General features: G+C 47.4%; 2 protein-coding genes across 3 annotated transcripts in view; both read left to right on the top strand.

Moving 5' to 3' along the window:
- Positions 1 to 5,131, top strand: part of abcc2 (ATP-binding cassette, sub-family C (CFTR/MRP), member 2) — a 51,238-nt gene extending 46,107 nt beyond the window's left edge. For both annotated transcript variants that reach the window (XM_047029291.1, XM_047029290.1), the window contains 2 exons: positions 1,141 to 1,335; positions 4,216 to 5,131. In XM_047029291.1, coding sequence (XP_046885247.1) covers positions 1,141 to 1,335; positions 4,216 to 4,345 — 325 coding nt within the window. In that variant the 3' untranslated portion in view covers positions 4,346 to 5,131. The remainder of the gene's footprint in view (positions 1 to 1,140; positions 1,336 to 4,215) is intronic.
- Positions 5,132 to 9,860: 4,729 nt separating this feature from the next.
- On the top strand, positions 9,861 to 15,353 carry LOC124474005 (pyrokinin-1 receptor-like). The gene is made up of 7 exons (XM_047029835.1): positions 9,861 to 9,903; positions 10,329 to 10,496; positions 10,951 to 11,047; positions 11,297 to 11,502; positions 11,929 to 12,153; positions 13,902 to 14,079; positions 14,605 to 15,353. Exons 2-7 carry the CDS (start codon positions 10,338 to 10,340, stop codon positions 15,042 to 15,044), a joined length of 1,305 nt encoding a protein of 434 aa, XP_046885791.1. The 5' UTR covers positions 9,861 to 9,903; positions 10,329 to 10,337; the 3' UTR covers positions 15,045 to 15,353.
- Positions 15,354 to 20,768: the final 5,415 nt, after the last annotated feature.

Raw genomic sequence — 20,768 nt, 5'->3', positions numbered from 1 at the left:
AGAACTAGCATGTCCTCTGGTAATGGACCAACTGGAGGAAGAATGGAACCATCAGTGACATGTTGCGTTGGCACAGATACAGAGCATCAAGTTGAACCAGGTTGGGAAATGTGGTAGGGAAACTGTGGGATTGTTCAATAAAGTTCACAGGATTGACTAATTATAACCTGTAAATCGCAAAGGCTTCTATTGTTAATACAACAAGGCACATTCTAGATGTTGTAATGCACTGTGTCCAGATAATCTGTTAATGTTCTGTTTACATAAGGTTAAGAATATTAAGAAAACATTTGTTTATTATTCATCGAGGAGTTTGTCAAAGCACCCAATTAATTTGAATTGATAAATTCTCGTCTGACCTTTTCTCATTTGCCATTTGTGCCGACAGGGGCTGTTTTAGTCTTTATTTCTAGCTGGTCCCGAGATCTTTCATGTGTAAAAGCCTCCATTCATCCTTTCATATCCCCTCCACTTTCATCCCTCCGTCCATCCTGCCCCCTATCCCTGTATCCCTCCATCCATCTCTCCTTTACCATCCATCCCTATATCCATTTGTCTAGCTCCCCTCCACTATCAATCCATCCTTTCATCTGTTCATACCCCATTCATCCATCCATCCCCCTGCCATCGCTCTATCACCTATCACCTATCTATAGAACATCCACTTGCACACCGCCACCAGGGGCAAATTATTTTAAAATAGATGATCACACTGTCATTAGTGTGAAGCCGATGTGTATACCATTATATCCATGATGCCATAAATATAGTCACATTAAATTTCACACGTACGTGAGAAACGTAACACGTAAGTGTGTGTGTGCGGTGTGCCTTTGCGTGTGCGGTTTGCCTTTGTGTGTGCCTTCAACATAAAAATGCTTCCTGTTTCTATAACACTTCAACCTTGTGCAAGAATAGGAAAACTGGAAAGGAAAATGCTTCCCGTTTCTATAACACTTCAACCTTATGCAAGAATAGGAAAACTGTAAAAAAAAAAAAAGTCTCCTAGCGGAAAATACGCAATGCTAACAACGGCCCCTTTTCACCAGAGCGTGTCACATATATCAATATCCCAAGAGTGTGCAATTATACGCGTGTAATTTTGCTTCATAACAACACCCTATCCCCCCCCCCTCTCAGTGTTGGTCAGAGACAGCTGCTGTGCCTGGCCCGGGCACTGCTGAGGAAGAGTCGTATCCTGGTCCTGGACGAGGCGACGGCGGCTGTGGACCTGGAGACAGACGATCTGATCCAGACCACCATCCGCAGGGAGTTCTCCCACTGCACCGTGCTGACCATAGCCCACCGCCTCCACAGCATCCTTGACAGCAGCAGGTACTCCAGAAGCCTCACCGCCCTTCTCCGATCCTTCTGTTTCTTTTCTCGACAACTTCTTTCTTTATCATCATCATCCGTCTCTCTCTCTCTCTCTCTCTCTTTCTCTCTCTCTCTCTCTACAGTTCTCTCTGTCACTCCCTTTGTCTCTTTCTTTTCCTTGTCTGTCTCTCCATCTTTACGTTCAATTCGCTTTTTTGCATCAAAGAACAAATGGACCTATTGCCAAACCAACAGTGGGATTACAGAAAAATGTATTATCCGCATAAATCACATCCACATACATATACTTAAACACACACACAGACACACACCAAATATACTCAAACATGAGGGAGGAGGAGGAGGGAGGGAGGAGGGGGGGAGGGAGGGAGTGCTGTGATTCTGTAAATACATGCAACTACATTACACAAGTATACAACTGCAATTTACATATACAATTGAAATCATTCACCACACCTATATGGATGGGTACAGATAAGTACATCTGAAATGCAGACTTCCTTTACACTAATTTCCAGAAATTTTTCATTTTACAGGAACATATCATACAGTGCCTTTGTTTTGTGTTTGTGGTTTTGCTATTTCTTTTGGATTGATCGAGTGGCTGCTGTCTCAAGACTCTGAGCAGAGCCTCAGAACTTGTTGCCTGAGAGGACTCTCATCTGGTTTCATCATATTAGGGCATTGAGCACTCACTCCCAATATAACTCTGCAGGTTTGGTTTTTGGTTTTGTGTGGAACTCTTAATATGTTTTACATAATTCTGCTTGCATGGTTTCCAGTGGGTGTTTCTCCCATTTGGCACATTATGAATTTGTGTGTGGGCCCCAGACTTCACTGATATTTTGTGCAATTTACCCATTTCCTTCAATATGGCGCAATGGGTTTTATAACAGATTCAATCATTTTAAGGAAAGCTAGGTTTTTTGTATTTTTGACCTGTATTGTGAGTGCCTAAGTCTAACTAAATCTGTGCACCAGATCTAGCTGTTTCTGTAGTCCCTCCTTGGTTGGGGATAAAAACACAAGATCATCTGCAAATAAAAGGCATTTTACTTCTGTGTCGAGTAGAGGGATACCATGTCCTGTAGACCATTTCAGTTCCCTCAACAGTGCATTTATGAAGACATCGAAGAGGGTGGGAGCCCTGATATTTATGTTGATAATTTTTAAGGCTACTGATGACATAAGGGGCTGGTTGGATGTTGCTCATCTCGCTGATTGGTGAGACTTGTTGTGAAGGGTTCAATTGGTTTGGGAGGACTTGGATGGTCAATTGCATGTTGCGGAGGTTGTATTGCAGGACAGGGCCTGTCTGTTCAGTGGGAGGGGCCTTTTTAGTCTTGTTAGGCTCGCTTTCTTGCACCGGCTTTTTAACTTCCTCTCACAACGCTGTTATCCGGGCCCGCTTCCTCCTCCTTCCTTTAGTGTGAACAGTTCTCTCTCTGGAGGCCGTCCTTCCTAGGATTCTCTGGACTTGGTAAAGGGCGCAATGTTCTGGTCATTATGTGCTCCTTCTGAGATGCCTGGAATGTGTTAATTAGTTGTCTGTGTTGTAACAGTTCTATTTCTATCCCGGTGAACTTCTCCGTCAAGTTCATGAAAGATATGTTTGAGAGAGAGATCTCTTCGTCGCTTTTTGTCAAGACATGGAAATAACGTCTTCATTTCTACCTCTGGGATGCACTTGTGAGGAATACCCAGTTTTGGCTCAAAGTTGTCTGTGGTGTGGGGTCTGTTTTGTGGCCAGCAGTAGGTAGATTCTTCTGCTTCTTTAGATTAATCTATTGCATTACTTGGTACTCTGTTTTTCAACCAATTAAACTTATTGTTATATTGCCGGACACTAGAGGAGTTTCCTTGAAATTGGATTGGAAAATGCCTCTCTTTTTGTGGTTTGGATTTATATCATATATTTAGATTTTAACAGGAGCTGACCTGCCTTTCTCTGTCTCCATCTGTTTCTCTCTTTTACTTCTCTCTCAGTCATAGTTTGTGTCTCCATTTTCTCTCTCTCTCTCTCTCTCTCTCTCTCTCTCTCTCTCTCTCTCTCTCTCTCTCTCTCTCTCTCTCTCTCTCTCTCTCTGTCTGTCTCTCATTTGCTCTCTCTCTCTTTCACACACACCAACACAAACACACAGTGCTGGTTCCCAGGTGCATGCTTAGCCCATCTGCCAGAGACCACCTCAGCATCTCTCAGAGGATCTTATGGCAGCTGTTTTACCATTTCTCTGAAGAATTGGACTGACAGATGGAGTCTAGCTGGCCTTGTGGGAACTTGAATGAAGATGAAAGGAAACATTAGGGGTGTTTGGAAGATCAGAACAATGCCGTACTAAGTATAGAGCTTAACAGGTAGGCTGATGAGATAGTGGTGGGGTTTGGATTACAAAACTGTCTAAATGATATGGTTGTGTGTGCCTTGGGTAACAGTGTCTGTAGCATACAATTTTAATTTCAACTTGATTCATTTGATTTTTTTTTTACTGTAACCTTTTAGGATTTTACCTTCTGCTCCTACCAGGGATGTCGTTAGGCCTATTGGGGGTGAAGCCCTCCTAAAATGTACTTCAGCCCCCCTAAATAATTAGGAATTATTGGCTGTAAAAAATATGTTTTGTATTTTTATTTTTCGACTGATATACATTTTTTATTATAAAACTACAGAACAAAATCATACAGTTTCTGATTGAACTATGAACTGTCGGAAACAAATGATATCCGCGTCCCCAAATAGGCCCCAAAAGAAATGACCGCACACTACGCACGCAAACATGCCACTCCCCTTTGTTTGAATCCTAGAAATGCCCCTGGCTCCTACCATTCTCCAAATTCTCCTCTCTTCCCCTCCTCATCTCCTCCTCTCCTCTCTTTCAGAGTGATGGTGCTGGATGCGGGTAAGATTGTAGAGTTTGATTCTCCTGCCAGCCTCTTTGAGAAGCAAGGACATTTCTATGCAATGGCAAAGGATGCTGGGATCAATTACATCGACTACACAACACTGTGATGAAACGTGGACAGTTGTACATGCTTTGGAGAGCATCGCCACAATGCAAACATTTCATGGGACCAGTGGAAGATGCAGTAGAATACAGAAGAAGGTTTCACCTATAGCTACTAAAGTATATACATTTGCTTGCAAGCTAATGGTAACCAATTCATTGTCTCTAAATACAAGTGAAATTTACATATTTTAGTAAAAAAACAAACATGTAATGCAAACATGCAGTATTATACAAGTAAAATTCTATATAATGATAACCAACCATGTTTAAGACAGCTCTTCTGGTCTCATGTTGGAGTAGTTTACTGGTTTTCTGTTCAGGATATTTATGGTACACTTACATTTGATCTTGCAAGAACCTTTACTATAATGTATATTTACATTACATTTAGTCATTTAGCAGACGCTCTTATCCAGAGCGATTTACAGTAAGTACAGGGACATTCTCCCCGAGGCAAGTAGGGTGAAATGCCTTGCCCAAGGACACAACGTCATTTGGCACGGTCGGGAATTAAAACGGCAACCTTCTGATCAATAGCCCGAGTCTCTAACCGCTCAGCCATCTGACCCATCTAAGGCTTTCTCTTTGATATACAGTACTGCTTAAGTGTCAATTGGTTGTTGATTGTTTTTTAAATCTACAAAATTGTAAAAAATATATATATATTGTTATTGTTTGATTATGATTTTTGGAATCACTATTTGACAATGTATGCACTGGTAAGATCAAACAATGTGGTGTTGTACACTATTTTAATTTATACAAATAAATGAATGCTATCAGTTTTATTCTGCCTTTGAAGACTGGTTGAGTATGTATTGATGAATGCCAGTTGATCCTGTGCTCCCATCAAAGCGAGTTGTATTTATTTGAATGAGATGGACAGTATGAAGTTTGGAGACCCCATTGAAGAGTACAAAGATAACCTAGAAACTTCCAGAGCTTGTATCAATGTTGGTTATGACCACCCGTAGAGAAAAAGACGGCGATTTTGATTTCCATGTTCGGCTGACTAGCTGTAGGCAAGATAATTTATTCTGGGTTTCAGTGATGTCAGCGGTGGAAGGGGCACGGTCCCTGTGGATTTTAATCCACCTCCATATCATCAATCCCATTATGCACACTCCACACACCTTATTAATCAAGGGACCCAGTGAGACAGGAGCTATTGAGACAAGGCAGTGAGTCAGGCTTTTCACAAAACATTTTAGAGACCCTGACTTTTCCTTTGGTCAAAACAGGGTACTGTTGTGGCTTATTGATGGGGAATATTGTTTTGACATGTGGGGAGTGTCCAGCTAATGTACTGTCGTTTCTGTAGTAGCTAACTCTGTTGCAGTTGGCATGAGAAAGGGTGAATGCAGGGATTGGCTCCAGTTGTGATTACATTTTGCAATTGTGCGATCCTTCTGTCACACACCCAGCTCTAAGGCTGTGACAATACATGAAGGGCAAACGCCAAGATCGATGATTAACAATTTAATTGATTAAATAACTAAAGGAACATACAAAAACTTACCCTCTGGTGTAAGACACACAGGACTTAGTGTATTTGCTAAACGCCCCATGCTAGCGCATTTAAATGTATAAATACACAAATCCAACTGTAAACAACTCAATTAATGCAATATATTGAACTCTACAGTACAGTATGTACTACACTACAAAATACATCCATGTGGGTATCCAATTATATGTAGATATACAGTATTTACACATATATATATATTGCACTATATAATCTCCTATGCTGTCCCAAGACACATGTATTATGTACAAAGGCCCAACCAGGCACCCAGATGCAAGTTCCCAATCAACAAATAAGTAGTGAAATAAAAAGAAGGTTGCAAACGGAAAACAAAAACATAAAAGCACGTATATTTCAATGTTCAACCGCTTTCTTCTTTCACGGTGATCTGTACATACATCTCCACTCCTTCCACCTCTCTACTCGTTTTCGCCAACTCTGCTCTCTCCTTCATCTCTCCATTTCTCTTTTTTTCCCCTTTACATCCCGTCTGTCCTCCCTCTACCCAACTCTCTATTTCTTTTTCCATTTCCCTCCTCTATCTTTTGACCTCTGCCATTTCTCCTTACGTCTCTTTCTAGTCTCTCACTCCTCCTCAAGCCCTCTCCAACACGCACACACACAGGCGCACACACTCACAAGTAAATACAGTGTGTATTTGTGTGTGTGTATTTGTGTGTGTGTGTGTAAGAGAGAAAAGCAAGCACTGTGAAAGGGTATACTCAAACATAAACATTTAAGTTAAGCACCAGAGAGTAACTGCTGTGGCACTCTACAAACACAAAGAAGAATCAGAGTCTGTCTCCTGTTGAAAATATCAGGTTATTTCTGCTATTGTTCACTGCTTGTCATTATTTTTCTGTTTTTAGATACTGCACATATTTCACTATGAGAGTTTCCCCCTCACCTCTCCTCTTCTCTTTTTTTTCTGGGTGCACGCTCTCAGGAGAGACTCAAATGACATCCTTGATCATACATAATCAGGCTTCAACAAGACAAAGTCCTATGTCAAGGCTAGAACCCTTTCAGCTTATAATATGATTCAAGGTTCGAGTGCTGCAGCTTTTGCGTACCACCTCTATCTTCTGATGTGTTATGCATTCTCTTGTCCACTTCTGCTGAATGCAGTTTTCAGGAAAGACTATTCCATTGTGCTTTACCTTATTTCTTCCTCAGCACTAATCTAGCAGGTGGAAATATGCTAACTCTATGGATCCCAGAAAATGTGATCTCTCCACCTAAATCAGACATGGATGTATACTACTTCTCCCCTACTCCCCCATTCTCCCACTGACTCAATTTATACTGGGAACATTTCATGTGATAATAACTTATTAGTAATGCATATTATCTAGCCTGATGTCTGTCCTGTGTGTCTGCCCTAAATGTGACACTGGCACAGAATACAAACATGTATCAAAACCCATCCAATTAGATTACAGGATTTGAACACCACCCTCAAGTCAACTGCAAAGGGAAGATCCCACACATACTCTACCAGGTAATGGCTCAGTGAGAGTGTCAGTTAATGTCGGATGTGATTTCGTATAAAGGGTACATCATGGTTTGTATCACCTTTCCTTTCTAAATGTGGTGTGAATGCCATACATGCATACAAGTGGATTAGAGAGAGAGAGGAGGGGAGGAGTAAGGGAAGGGAGAGAGAACAGGAGAATGGAGCATGAGAGAGAGAAAGAGAGAGAGGGAGAAGTGAAGAGAGAGAGACAGAGAGAGAGAGAAGGAGGAGTTAGAGAGAGAGAGAGAGAGAGAGAGAGAGAGAGAGAGAGAGAGAGAGAGAGACCGGGGGTGGGGGGTGGAGGGAGAAAGGAATATTTTCTGTGGATACACATACTGCATGTGTGTGAACCCCGGAGGAACGCTTTCCTCAATTCGAAGAGAAATTCAGCCATCCTCTTCATCACTTCATTTCCTCGGTCTGCCAAAGTGGTGAGTCCAGCTTTTCAAACTGATCCTCCAACAATCTGACATGCTGACATTTGTAAAGCGGGAATTTCGTCCTGATTTCATCCAGTTAAACACTCTCCCTGAACTTGCAACAGGTTACAAGAGCTAATGTATGGCAATCAGCAATGTGTGTGTGTGTGATGGAGGGGAGGGGGGGTCTCTTGTGTGTGTGCGGGGGGTGTTTGTTACATAAAGTACGGTACACATACGTTACAAGAGCTAATGTTTGTGTGCTCTCTGTTTGAGTGTACGTGTTTGTCTTTTTTCTATGTGTGTATGGCGGGTTGTTCATCTGTGTGTGTGTGTTAGTGTCTTGGTCCGTTTGTGGGTGTGGGGAGTGTGTATCTGTTTCTGTGTGTGTGTTTCGGTATGTGTGTGTGCATGTGATGTGTGTGTATGTGTGCGGTACATTTACTGTACATCCCAGGAGGATGGGTAAATCAATACATGTTTACACTTTATTTCAAATGTCATGCGGTTAGGTCCATAATGAGTGTATTACTTTCAGAATTCTCTTATCATGGCACCATTTTTATGTTAACTGTGTAAATCCTGTCAGGGTGAAAACCAAGAGTACTTGGAGGCATGTTTAAGGATGTTAATTCACAGAATTATGTTTCCAAATCTATAGATTAAGGCCATACATCTCATATGCAGACTCAGTGTTTGCAGTGGTTATAGTAATCACACACTGATTTGGCTTAGCTGTTTGACTAATAAATAATTCCCCAGCCTTCACCTCCGATCGACGCAAGTTTGGGGGAATTAAATGAACACATGCTGCCAGCTCTTTCAGTTATTAGTGAAAGATCAATCCACTGGCTAATTCTTCAACCAACATTCTGTGACAGGACTAATTGGTTTATATAGAAACCTTGTCTAGAGGTCGTTATTCAGTTTTGACTCTTCAAGAACGGGTGATTTTTTGTATCAAATCAACCAAGGTGTCTTACATTTACTGATTTACTTTGATTACTAATTAATTAAACATTTTTAGTGGTTGATAATTAAGGCCCTTTGAAGCGAATGCCTCTGGCATCCATTCTAGTTGCAAGAAATTATAATTGTGGGGATTAGTGGTTGGTTTTAAAGGATCATGTTTAATTTCTTATCAAGGCCGACGTTTAGTGACATTAGGGACTGGAGATCATCATCATCACCACCTTAGTTCCATTTTGTTATGTAATCGTAAATGTCATTATCATCATTATTAGTTAACATCATCATTGTCATTGTATTACTTAATGCCTCATTGTCATATTCTGATCATCATCAGAAAGATTGACATCCCACCCTATAATGATCGTCCAGAAACGAACCCATTCCCGTCAGTGCTGGTGATGGTGTTCCTAGTCATGCAATCGTACAGTGAATGAGTGTTAGATGACGGCTATTGAGAGTGATTGCTTGGCCATCTGGGATTAACGTGTCCATTGTACCTCTACTCTGCCCAGACTCCTTCAGTTATTCTTGTCGGCCATAATCATGGACATGGTGTTCATCGTCATTGTCTTCGCATAGCCTCATCATCATCATCATCACCCATCATCACCCTTCTTAACATTTTTTGAATGTTTCTCATTGTTGCCGTCTTTACCATAGTCATCCTCATCATGGTCGTTGTCGTGTTCACGATCGTCACAATGACCTTCCTTGTTGTCAGCCTGGTTTTGTATTGTCTCTTCAGTCATATCTGAACTGCCTGCTGGTTATAACATCATGTAATCCTTAAGAATTTGCAGAGGGTAAAATAACATGTGAAGCTTCTAATGTTGGCCGGTACACTACTCAAGCTGCGGGAACAAATCATGAGCTAATCATCATTCCTATTCCATCACTGGCTGGTCAGAATTCAGTCTGCTTGCTTTGAAAGGAGAGCGGATGGCTCGATCCTAAAAAAGAAGACTATTATGGTAAACTGACATTTGAAAAAACAAGACAATGACTCAGAGTTATTTTTTTTTACTCCTTTGTGTCCTCCCTTTATGACGCAGATTGGGAAGAACTCTTGACCAGGCTTAAGACGCCAATCCAGCGGTCTGACATCTGGAGCTTTAGGCAGGAAAGGTAGGCCTCTGTACCGACAGGGGTGATTAACCCTGAACTTCTCCAGTTCTGTTATCAAAACACGATTAAGACTTCACTGGACTGATCTGGCCCCACCAGCTACTGACATTCTTCCACACTGAACAGTAAACATCTCATCAATCTATTTTCTCTGGTGCACGAAGCCTACATCCAACAGCGCAGTCTCAAGAATCCAAACTCCTCTTCCTCCTTCTTCACCTTGTTCTCCAACCCATCCTCTTCCTCCAATTCCACCTTCTCCTCAACTGCCTCCCACCCCTCCCCCTTCTCCCTCCACCACCTCCACCTCCTGCTTTCTCCTCCTTCACTTGCTTGTCTCCACCTCCTCCTGCTCCTCCTCGTTAACTTCCGGCTCCTCCTCTCGCTCCTCCACCACCACCACCACCTCCTTCTTCACTCTGCAGGAGTCCAGGATGAACCACCCCACGGGGGTCACCCCAGCCCCAATCTTCTTCTCCTGCAACGTCAGCCCCAGCGCCGAGCCCGAACTCCACATCGGAGTCACCAAGAGCGAGCCCTACTCCGTCGCCATCCCCATGACAGTCTTCTACGGCACCATCTTCCTGTTTGGAGTATGACCACTCTGCTACACTCTCCTAATGCTGCGGTCTAGTCTACCCTGCTGTGACACTCTCGTCTGCTCTACTGTATGCTGTTCTGCTCTACTTTGCGCTGCTCTTCTCTGCTATGGTCTGCTCTGCTATTCTCAGCTGTACTGTTATGCTTTGCTGTATTCTGCTCTATTCTGTTCTTCTCTGCTCTACTCTATATTGCTCTGTTCTAGAATTTTCTCCTGGGATGTCATGGGCTCTAATCTGCAGTACTCTTTTCTATGATTATACTATAGTCTATATAGTTAAACATTTATATTTAACCGTAAACTTTTATGGATGTTTCTAAAAGGGATAATGTGTTAAAGTAGGATGAAAATGGGTTGTAAACTGACCGTTGAACCTCTGAATTCAAAATGTGTTCATTGCGTGTACGGTGGACGTGTGACGTGACATAACTTTACCCACCATCCAGGTCCTGTTCAACAGCGTGAGCGTGCTGACACTGGTAACAGACGCTCGCATGAGAGTCAGCGCCATCCGTCTGTATCTCCTCAGCCTGGTGCTATCAGGTACCCTCTCTCTGCACCACCACACCACCACCTGCAGCCCTGCCATTCCTACAATCACATTCAGTACCCCTCATTCCATACCCCTCAACCTTACATTCCTGTCTTAACCTCTCTTCTCTCACCACCACCCTTTCCTTTTTCCCTCCCTCCCTCCCTCCCTCCCGTTCCCCTTACCGGTCTCCCTTCTCTCCATCCGTCCCCCTCCTTCATCCCTCCTTCGCTGCCCCCCCCCCCCACCCCTCCTTCCAGATATCCTCCAGCTGCTGACCATCCCCGTAACTCTGTACCGCTACTACTGGGAGAGCTACCCCTGGCGTCTGGGCCAGGGAGTCTGCAAGGCGTACTTCATGGTGCGCCAGATCTACTGTGCCACCACCAGCTGGGTGATCTTGGCCTTCACGGCCGAGCGCTACGCTGCGATCTGCCACACCATGTGGTCCCTGTCCAGCCTGCAGGTACACACAAACACAACCACGTGGGCCGTGTGTCTGGATGTTGGATTGATGTGTTTGACCGGCAGAGTGACAGGCTCATTGACTGTGATCAAGGAGCCACAGGTGGAAGTGGGATTTGGATTCCACATGTGTAAAGTGACTTTGAGGTGGTTGGTTGTTTGCTAACTGTGCTCTTCTCCTCTGCTCCCCTCTCCTTACTCCCCTCCACCTTCTTTTCTCTTCTCTATCGTCCTCTCCCATCTCCTCCCTCGCCTTAACCTTCTTTTCTTCACCCCCTCTCTTCAACTTCCCTTTCATTTCCTTTCCTCACCTCTCCTTCTCTTCCCTCCTCTCCTCTTACCCCCTTTTCCCTCTCCTCCTCTGCCCTCTCCACCCCTTACCCCTCCCTTTTTCCCTCCTCTTCTCTTCATGCCTTCTCACTAACAGAAGTCCCGTCTGCCTTGCCTGCTGACCTGGGTGTGGGTCCTGTCCCTGGTGTCAGCCGTGCCCTTCGCCGTGGTCTACGGCCACGCCCGAGCCTGCATCCTGGACTACACGGCCACATCCCCCGAGGAGGCCTTCCATGTGTCCACCATGTGTGAGATGACGGAGGCCGACCCGGCGCCCATCTACAGGGGAGCGCTGCTGCTCAGGGCTGGCCTCTGCTTCCTGGTGAGAGGGGGTGGAACGAGGGGTGGGTGGAGAGGTGCAAGCAGTGGAGGAAACTTAAAGGGGTTATTCTTAGAATGTCCCCGCTTGATTGAGACAGGTGTGGAGGGATGGATGGATGAAATAGCCCAACAAGAGCAGAGGAAAGATAGTGTTGAGATACACATTTTAGTCCCATCCATGTCTCAAATGAAATCAAAGTTCATGTGTAGTGCTCTTTGAACAAGCAATGTTACAGAGGCATTCACAGATGCCCATAGATTTGCACCTTCATCAACATAAAAGCCTCAAGGAAGACAAGTTAAAACTCAACAAAAAAAGGAAAATGGAAGAAACTTTGAAGAAGCAGTTCAGTGAGGGATATCTTCCTCCAGAGACCAGGGATGTAGTGGGGGCTAAACGCACGTAAACACCTAAGCACCTCCCAAAATTCGGATATAGCGTTTATCCACCTCTAAATTGCGGAAATTGCGTTTATTCACATCTAAATAGCGTTTATGCGCGTTTACGCACATTCCCTGCGCCTCGTATTCTGCAGTTGGAATAATCCAAAATAAATTTGGTGTAATTTTAAAACACCAAATACTAAATGTCATCAACATATAAACGCTGTAGTCTGAATAATTTAATCTGCGCTGTATGGTTTGTGACCCTCAAATCAATACGTTGCGGCTGCGGCGGCGACACCAATCAGCATCCACGAAGTGTGTACACACACGTTGTGGATTAGTCTACCTGTTCGGAATGGATTAATTAGCCATGGCTATCAGGCGATTTTTGAAGAGACCATCGAGTGCTCCCACTCCCACAGATGCCCGCAAAAGGCCTTAAGTATACAGAGTAAGATCAATTCACGTCTGACAACATTGTTTTGGTTCGCACAACATCGCATTAAGAATTGGACAAACGGTTGGCCTACTATTAACAACGTGCTTTCAAATACGATGATGCAGATACAAGCCAACCATTGGTTCCATCTAAATAGGCCTAATGAAACGTAATAATAAATAAATAAACAGGGTTCTCAAGCCTTTGTGAAGGGGCTAAAATGCGTGTCTCATGCGTGTAGTTTATCGGCGACCGTGCGTTCGTTACTTCGTAAGCACAATAGATAATGGTGAAAGAGGGAGTCAGGTGGCGGAGCGGTTAGGGAATCTTGCTGGTAAACAGAAGGTTGCTGGTTTGACTCCTGGCTGTGCCAAGCTATGTTGTGTCCTTGGACAAGGCACCTCACCGTACTTGCCGCGGGGAAATGTCCCTGCAATTATTGTAAGTCGCTCTGGATAAATGACAAAATGTAAAACAGACTAGATAAATGGGTTCATAATTGGTAGGCAGCATATCTAGCTCCATCTAGTGCAGAAGTCCTGTTGTGAAACAGACTCAAATGAAAGGTTTTTCATCCAGCCTTAAACACCAAGAAACTGTAAGCCTCATGTCAGACACATGGTTGCAGAGGAGAGGAGCTATATATAAAAATGCCCTTTACCCCTGCCGTTTTCATCATGCAACACACAGTTAGACCTTTACAACCATACCACACACAGTTACATAATTCAACAGAAATGCTACACACACAGTAAATCCGCAAGTTCAAGTTTGCTTTACTGGTCATCTCATTATATAGTAGTTCAATACAGACGTACCATGTAACACCCGAGCTCAGGTTTGCTTTGTCGTTTCACCACATGCAGCCCAATACATCCATCTCTCCTCCACTTCTCGCCATCTCTACCCTCGTTCCCCTCCAGGTGCCTATGGTGGCCATCCTAGCCCTCTACCTGCTCATTCTGATCCATCTGAAGAAGAACGAGAACCAGAGACGGGCCCTGGGCCTCACGCGCCCAGCGCCCGATGGCAGGAGAGACATCCAGTGTCACCAGAATGAAAAACTACTGCTCAATGAGAGGAGGGCGCTGAGGCTCATGGGTGAGAACGGAATGACTTCGGAGTGATCGTTTGGAGTGGAGATGGGGTAGTGGAGCCAAGTTTGGGGGAATTAGTTGGAGTTGAGCCGAGCAAACATCGTTCACTAACAATTGTTCCCTGGAAAAGTAAATGTACTTATTTTCTGCTGTTTTATGTGCCCAAATGCTGCATCCTCCAGTAGGCAAAATGGATAATTACCTGAGTAATTAGGCCAACATAGTAAACTGCAAATTACCGACAGTCATTAGAGAGAGAGAGAGAGAGAGAGAGAGAGAGAGAGAGAGAGAGAGAGAGAGAGAGAGAGAGAGAGAGAGAGAGAGAGCGGAGTATGGAGAAACAGAAGCTGTAAGGGGAGGGAGAAGAAGAGATAGAGAGGAGGAAGAGAAAAGAGAGGTGGAGATAAAGGGGAGCTTAAGAGATAGAGAGCACAGCCAAGAAGGCAGAGAGAGAGAGAGTAATTCCAAAACAGGTGGATGAGGACAGGGGAGCGTGGAGGATGAACGCTGTCCTCCTGTTGTCCCCCAGGCGCGGTGGTGGTGGCCTTCTTCATCTGTAACTTCCCCGACATCGCCTCGTCCCTGATGCAGGTGTACGTGGTGGTGTGGTCTGACAAGGTCCTCTCGGTCTACACCATCCTCAAGTCCTACCTGGCCCTCCCCCTGTGGTACGCCAACAGCGCCCTCGACCCCCTGCTCTTCTGCATCTCCTCCCACACCTTCCGCAGGGCCTGCTGGAAGACCCTGGGCCGCCTGAGGCCTCGCTGCCCCAGGATGCGGTCCCCCACGGCCGCATGGCTGGCCCAGAGGACCTCCAGTGGGACAGCAAGCGGGACGGGCAGGGACGGAAGCGACTGCTCTGGAGTTCCGAAGGGGCCGGCCAGGACAGTGACTCTGGGGCAGGGGGGGACAGACAGCACCGATGGGGGCGTCCCCAATCAGCAAGAACTGGAGCATCACACACTTTAACCTGATCATCTTTACAGACAGCATCCAGCTTTCCCTCTACCCATCCTCCTTTATGATCTACCTCTCTCGCTCTCTCTTCTCTCTCTTCTTGCAGTTCTCATTTTATCCCCACCCTGTTCTGCATAGGGTAAAGATAGACTAAACAAAAACAAAGTCACACATACATAGGCCTATTTATACATATTGTATAGAAATAGGCCTACGTATTATTTTAATAATTTAAATGATAAAAGACTTACAGATACATAAACAATTATAACGACATGATATTGTTTGTATAGGGTTGTAGTTCTCAACCTTTTTTCCCACTGGGCCGCATTACGGTTGGGATTTTCGTCTCGAAAGTAGTTGGCGCACAATGATGTTGCGGCTGTAAGTTTCAAGACGCGCACAGAAGCGTGACTTGATGCGCCACATTGCATATAATGTGATTTCGCAAATATATGTTGAGCCAAATATGGAAAGCACTATCCAAATTCATAACAATAAGTTTTTGGCCATGGATGTTTTACCACATTTCGGTAACTGGTGATGCTTTCTGCACTTTATGGGTGTTTCCTCTTGCCTGAACATCCATCAATTAATCTTCAAGTGAATGGCGGGGAAAGCCAAAAGTTGCAGCCAATTCCTTGAGTTTTTGTGTGTAGACTTTATTGTGTTATTACTGAGCTGTAAACTCATTTTTTTCGCTCTTGTTGCTCAGATCACCAAACAGAGATTGTGATTCCACAAAACAGTTTTTAACTAGTTCCCCGACCCCATCACCGAATGTCAAGGACCCATAACGTTTTATTCGTTTTCTCGAGAGCTCTGTGCTAAGATCCAGGTGGGTATGTATTTTCAAATGTTGCATGGGTGGTATCAAAATGTATTTTGACGCTTTATGTTTTGCATACGCCCTAGGCTACTATACTACAGTGCAATCAGAAAGGCTGCCCATCTAGATTAGTGACAGCAAACTGGTTCTTCTTCCAGCGCTCTTCCCTTCGCTGCAAATGCTTCGACCTTATTGTTTGCATGTGTTTCCTTGTTGGCACTTTCCTCACTTAGTTTTTCTTCTCTAATAATTTGTCTATTTTGATTACTGATGTTACTGAACTAATGGCTGCTGATGACTTAATCGCTTGACTGAATGAATTCGGCAAAAGCACGCTTGTCATGTGCTCGTTAACTGCCGTGAGTTAGCCTACGTTCTAATATGAAAACATATTCAAAATAATGTAACGATGGCGCTAGGGGTCTATATTGGAGTGGATGCGTAATAATCGGACGCAGAGAAGAAGACCTTTTTATCCTGTGTCCCATACACCGCTCGACTACAGGTTTTATTACTACACCACCAATCACATGTGAATGCCAACAACAAGTCATTAACTCACATACAATTCACAGTTATGGCAACAACGATAACTTATAGTTACTAATGTCCATACATCATCCACTGACAAACCTAATTGACAGAACAACAACACTCAACTCAAACATGCATACAACATTAACCAAACATGAAACAAGTATGTGAATTGCGCCACCCACAATCCTTTGCGCCAACAGCGCGAGTTAACACGCGACCAATCCGTGGGTCGCTACATAGCCCCCACCTGAGGGGTCAGTCGTCCCCGACAACCCCATCACCCAACAGGTAGTCTCTTAAGTGTCCTGGCCGTAACCGCCGCTGAGTTGGCCTCCTGGGACTGGTAGAAGGTGCCATAGGGGGGGGGTTACATTGTCCAGTGGGAATGGTGCCGCTGGTGTCGTTCTCTGCTCCACCCGTCTCTGGAGCAAGCGGGCGATATGGTGATAGTCTGTCCTGGTGCAGCACCACCACACGCCCCCGACCAGGCATGCGCACCCGATACACCACCTCAGAAACCCGTTCCATAACCTCACTGGGCCCCTGCCAGTGACTGCATAGCTTGGGTGACACCCCCTTCTTACGAGTAGGGCAATACACCCAGACCTTGTCACTGGGCTTGAAGGTCAGCTTCCGACACCGGGTGTCGTAGGCTCTTTTCTGCCGCACCCCAGAGTTAGCCTGGGCCTGACGAGCGTACTCATGGACTACTTGGAGGCGATCTATCAACCTCCGGTAGTAATCCATCTCCTTTCCTCCAGCAATTTCCGGCTCGGGCGGGGTCCCGAAAACCAAGTCCACCGGTGTCCGTAATTCCCGCCCAAACATGAGGGCAGCTGGTGTGCACTGGCTGGACTCTTGGACGGCCGTCCGGTACGACCACAGGACCAGGGGCAGGTGGCGATCCCAGTCCCGCTGATGTTGGCTGGTCAGGATGGCGAGCTGGGTAGCCAGGGTGCGGTTGAACCGCTCCACCAGCCCATCGCTCTGAGGGTGGAGAGGTGTCGTCCTCGTCTTGGATACTCCCAGCCGTCGGCAGACCTCGCTAAAGACCTGGGACTCGAAGTTCCGCCCCTGGTCACTATGGAGTTCCGCAGGGACCCCGAAGCGGGCAAACATCTCCTCTACCAGCCTTTCCGCAGTTGTGGTGGCACTCTGATCCGGCACCGCGTATGCCTCCGGCCATTTGGTGAAATAATCCATGGCCACGAGGACGTAGCGGTTGCCGGAATCAGTCGCTGGAAAGGGCCCAAGTATGTCCACCGCTACTCGCTCCATCGGAGCCCCCACCAGGTACTGCTGCAATGGGGCATGGGAGCGCTGCGTTGGCCCTTTCTTAGCAGTGCAAAGGTCACAGCAGTGCACATACAGCTCCACGTCCCGTCGACAACCTGGCCAATAGAATCGGCCCCTGAGGCGGCGGAGGGTCTTGGCGATGCCGTAGTGCCCCGCCCCCACCGAGCCATGGACGGTCTGAAGGACCTGTTGGCGGAGTTCACGGGGTACCAGCAGCTGTAGGAGGTCGCTTCCCCGGCCAGGAGCTTTCCACCTCCGGTGCACCAGCCCGTCATGGAGCTCCAAGTTGCCCCACTGTGATTGGTAAGCCTTAACCTCCGGTCCGTGGGCAGACACTTCTGTCCATTCGGGACGCCGCCCCGTCGCCAGCCAGTTGATTACCACCGCCAAGGTTGCATCGGCCTCCTGGCATTGTTGCAGCTGAGCGGAGGTCCATGGAGAACTCCCCTCGCAGTCAGCTGTCTGAATGGCTGCCACCGTCAGTGGTTGGTCCCGCTCCTCTTGTCGTTGGCAATACCGACATTCCAAGACTGCACAGGGGCGGCGGGAGAGGGCATCAGCATTAGCATGCAACCGCCCTGGTCGATGCTGGATCTCGAAGTCATACTCCTGTAGGGCCTCCAGCCAGCGAGCCACCTGGCCCTCCGGGTTCTTAAAGTTCAACAGCCAGGTAAGGGAAGCATGATCGGTGCGCACAAGGAAATGGCTGCCATGCAGGTACGGCCGGAATTGTCGCAGTGCCAAGACCACTGCCAGCAGCTCACGCCAGGTCACACAGTAGTTCCTTTCAGCTCGGTTCAGAGTGCGGCTAAAGTAGGCTACTGCGCGCTCCACCCCTCCAACACTCTGGGACAGTACGGCGCCAACTCCCACGTTGCTGGCATCAGTGTCCACGATGAAGGGCTGTTCCGCATCTGGGTAGGCCAAAATGGGAGCCTCGGTAAGGTCAGTTTTTAGCTGGGTGAAGGCTCCGGCACACACGTCGTCCCAGTCAAAGGGCTGTCCCTTGTCAGTCAGTCGATGGAGGGGTTTGGCAATCGTGGCGAAGCCCCGGACGAAACGCCGGTAATAGGACGCCAGGCCCAAGAAGCTCCGCAGTTCGGTGACGTTGGCAGGGGGTGGCCAATTCTGGACTGCGGCCACCTTAGCGGGGTCGGTAGCTACCCCGTGCGCGCTGACCACATGGCCCAAGAACTGCGTTTCTCTTGTCAGCAGGCGACACTTGGCAGGGTTCAACCGCAACCCAGCCTGACGAATGGCTTCAAAGACCTCTTGCAGGTTACCCAGGGCTCGGTCAAAGTCGCTGGCATGCACCAGCAGGTCATCCAGGTATACCACACAACGACTCCGTGGTATTTCAGCCAGTACCCTCTCCATCAGCCGTTCGAACGTCGCTGGTGCATTACAGAGTCCAAACGGCATAACACGAAACTGCCACAGTCCCTGTCCAATGGTAAAGGCAGTCTTTGGTCGTGCGTCAGGGGCCAACTCCACCTGCCAGTAGCCACTACGCAGATCAAGGGAACTGAACCAGCTGGAGCCTGTGATATGGTCGAGGGCGTCATCTATGCGAGGGAGGGGGTAAGAGTCCTTCTTGGTCACCGCGTTGAGACGTCGATAGTCCACGCAGAACCGCCAGCTGTCATTCTTTTTTCGAACCAGGACAGCTGGTGCGGCCCACGGACTGTCAGAGGGCTCAATTACCCCAGCAGCAGCCATCTCCCTAACTTTGTCTTCTGCCACCTGTCGCTTGCCGAGGGCCAGCCGGTGAGGCCGCAGGCGGATGGGTTGGGCGGTACCGGTGTCAATGGAATGCTGAACCAACCCCGTCCGCCTACAGTCCTCATCCTTTGCTGCAAAGATATCTGCATAGTCCTCTAGGAGGTGCCTCAACTGGCCGCACTGCTGTTGGTCAAGGCCATCACTGCTGCGGCGGCAGAGTTCCCTCACCGCCTCAGACGTCTCCGCCGATGTATGGTTGGTAGGCTGACCTGGCATGGAGTCGCTGGTGGCAGCTGTTTGGCAGCTGGCTTGCTGATCTCTGACCTTTGTGTTCTTGTCCTGGCCGGCCTGGAGCGCCACAGTCTCCCCACCAAGGGTGATGGCTGCCCTCAGGACATCAACATAGGCACCCCAACGGGACAACAGGTCCAGGCCGATAATGCACGAGTCCTGAATATTGGCAAGCCAGAACTCGTGCTCCGCCTCCTGGTTCCCAGCCTGGATCCGCAGATGCTTCTTCCCCTTTGTAGCAGCCTTCTCCCCTGTCACCGTCACCAGGTTCGTGTCTGACTTTGCCCATGCGCCGGAGAGCGTCCCCATGGTTCCTGGAAGGACGCCAGGACGCACCAGTGAGACGGTAGACCCCGTGTCTACTAGAGCTTGGCAGGGTTGGCCATCAAGCCAGCAGTCCAAATACAGTCCCTTAGTGTTGCCTACACGACCAATCAACAGTTCTTGGCTTAAGGGAGGGGCCAACGATTGGGGTGGCGGGCCCCTCACTGCGCCACCCCCCCGTCGTTTCCCGTCTGCTGTGGTGCTCTGGAGACTGGTGCTGGTGCTGGGCAGTCACGGGCAATGTGACCAGGTTCGTCACAACGATAGCACCGAAGAGTGGATCGAGGTCGACGGTTCCCAGCTGGGGCTGGCCGCCGCTGAAACTGCACCTGACAAACTGGCTCGGCCTCCTCACCCTCACAGTCGATGGCCCGGACGTGTGGAAGGGACAGCCGTGGGGCAGCCTGAGTGCAGAGCACCGCCTCTGCCCGTACCGCTTCTTGAAGAGCCCCCTCCAGGGTTCTGGGCATGGTGAGACGCACATGCTGGCGTAGCTGCTCTGGCATAAGCCCCTTGAGGAATGCATGGAGAGCCAGCTCCCCTCTTGCAGCGGCGTCGAACATTGGATAGCCATGGCGAGCGTAGAGCTGGATATCTGCGGCGAAAGCGCCCAAACTCCCTCCCTCCTGGCGGCGACAGCTGGCTAGCCTGTCCCTACTCTGGTCAGGGAATGGTGGCTGCCCGAACCGCCTCTCCAAGGCCCCGGTCAAGGTCTCCAGGTTCCGCTGTTCTCCCGG

Source organism: Hypomesus transpacificus, chromosome 11, assembly GCF_021917145.1.
Source record: "Hypomesus transpacificus isolate Combined female chromosome 11, fHypTra1, whole genome shotgun sequence".
In the NCBI taxonomy this organism is placed as follows: domain Eukaryota; kingdom Metazoa; phylum Chordata; class Actinopteri; order Osmeriformes; family Osmeridae; genus Hypomesus; species Hypomesus transpacificus.
Note: the sequence above shows the minus strand (reverse complement) of the source record. Positions and strands in the feature narration are given on the sequence as shown.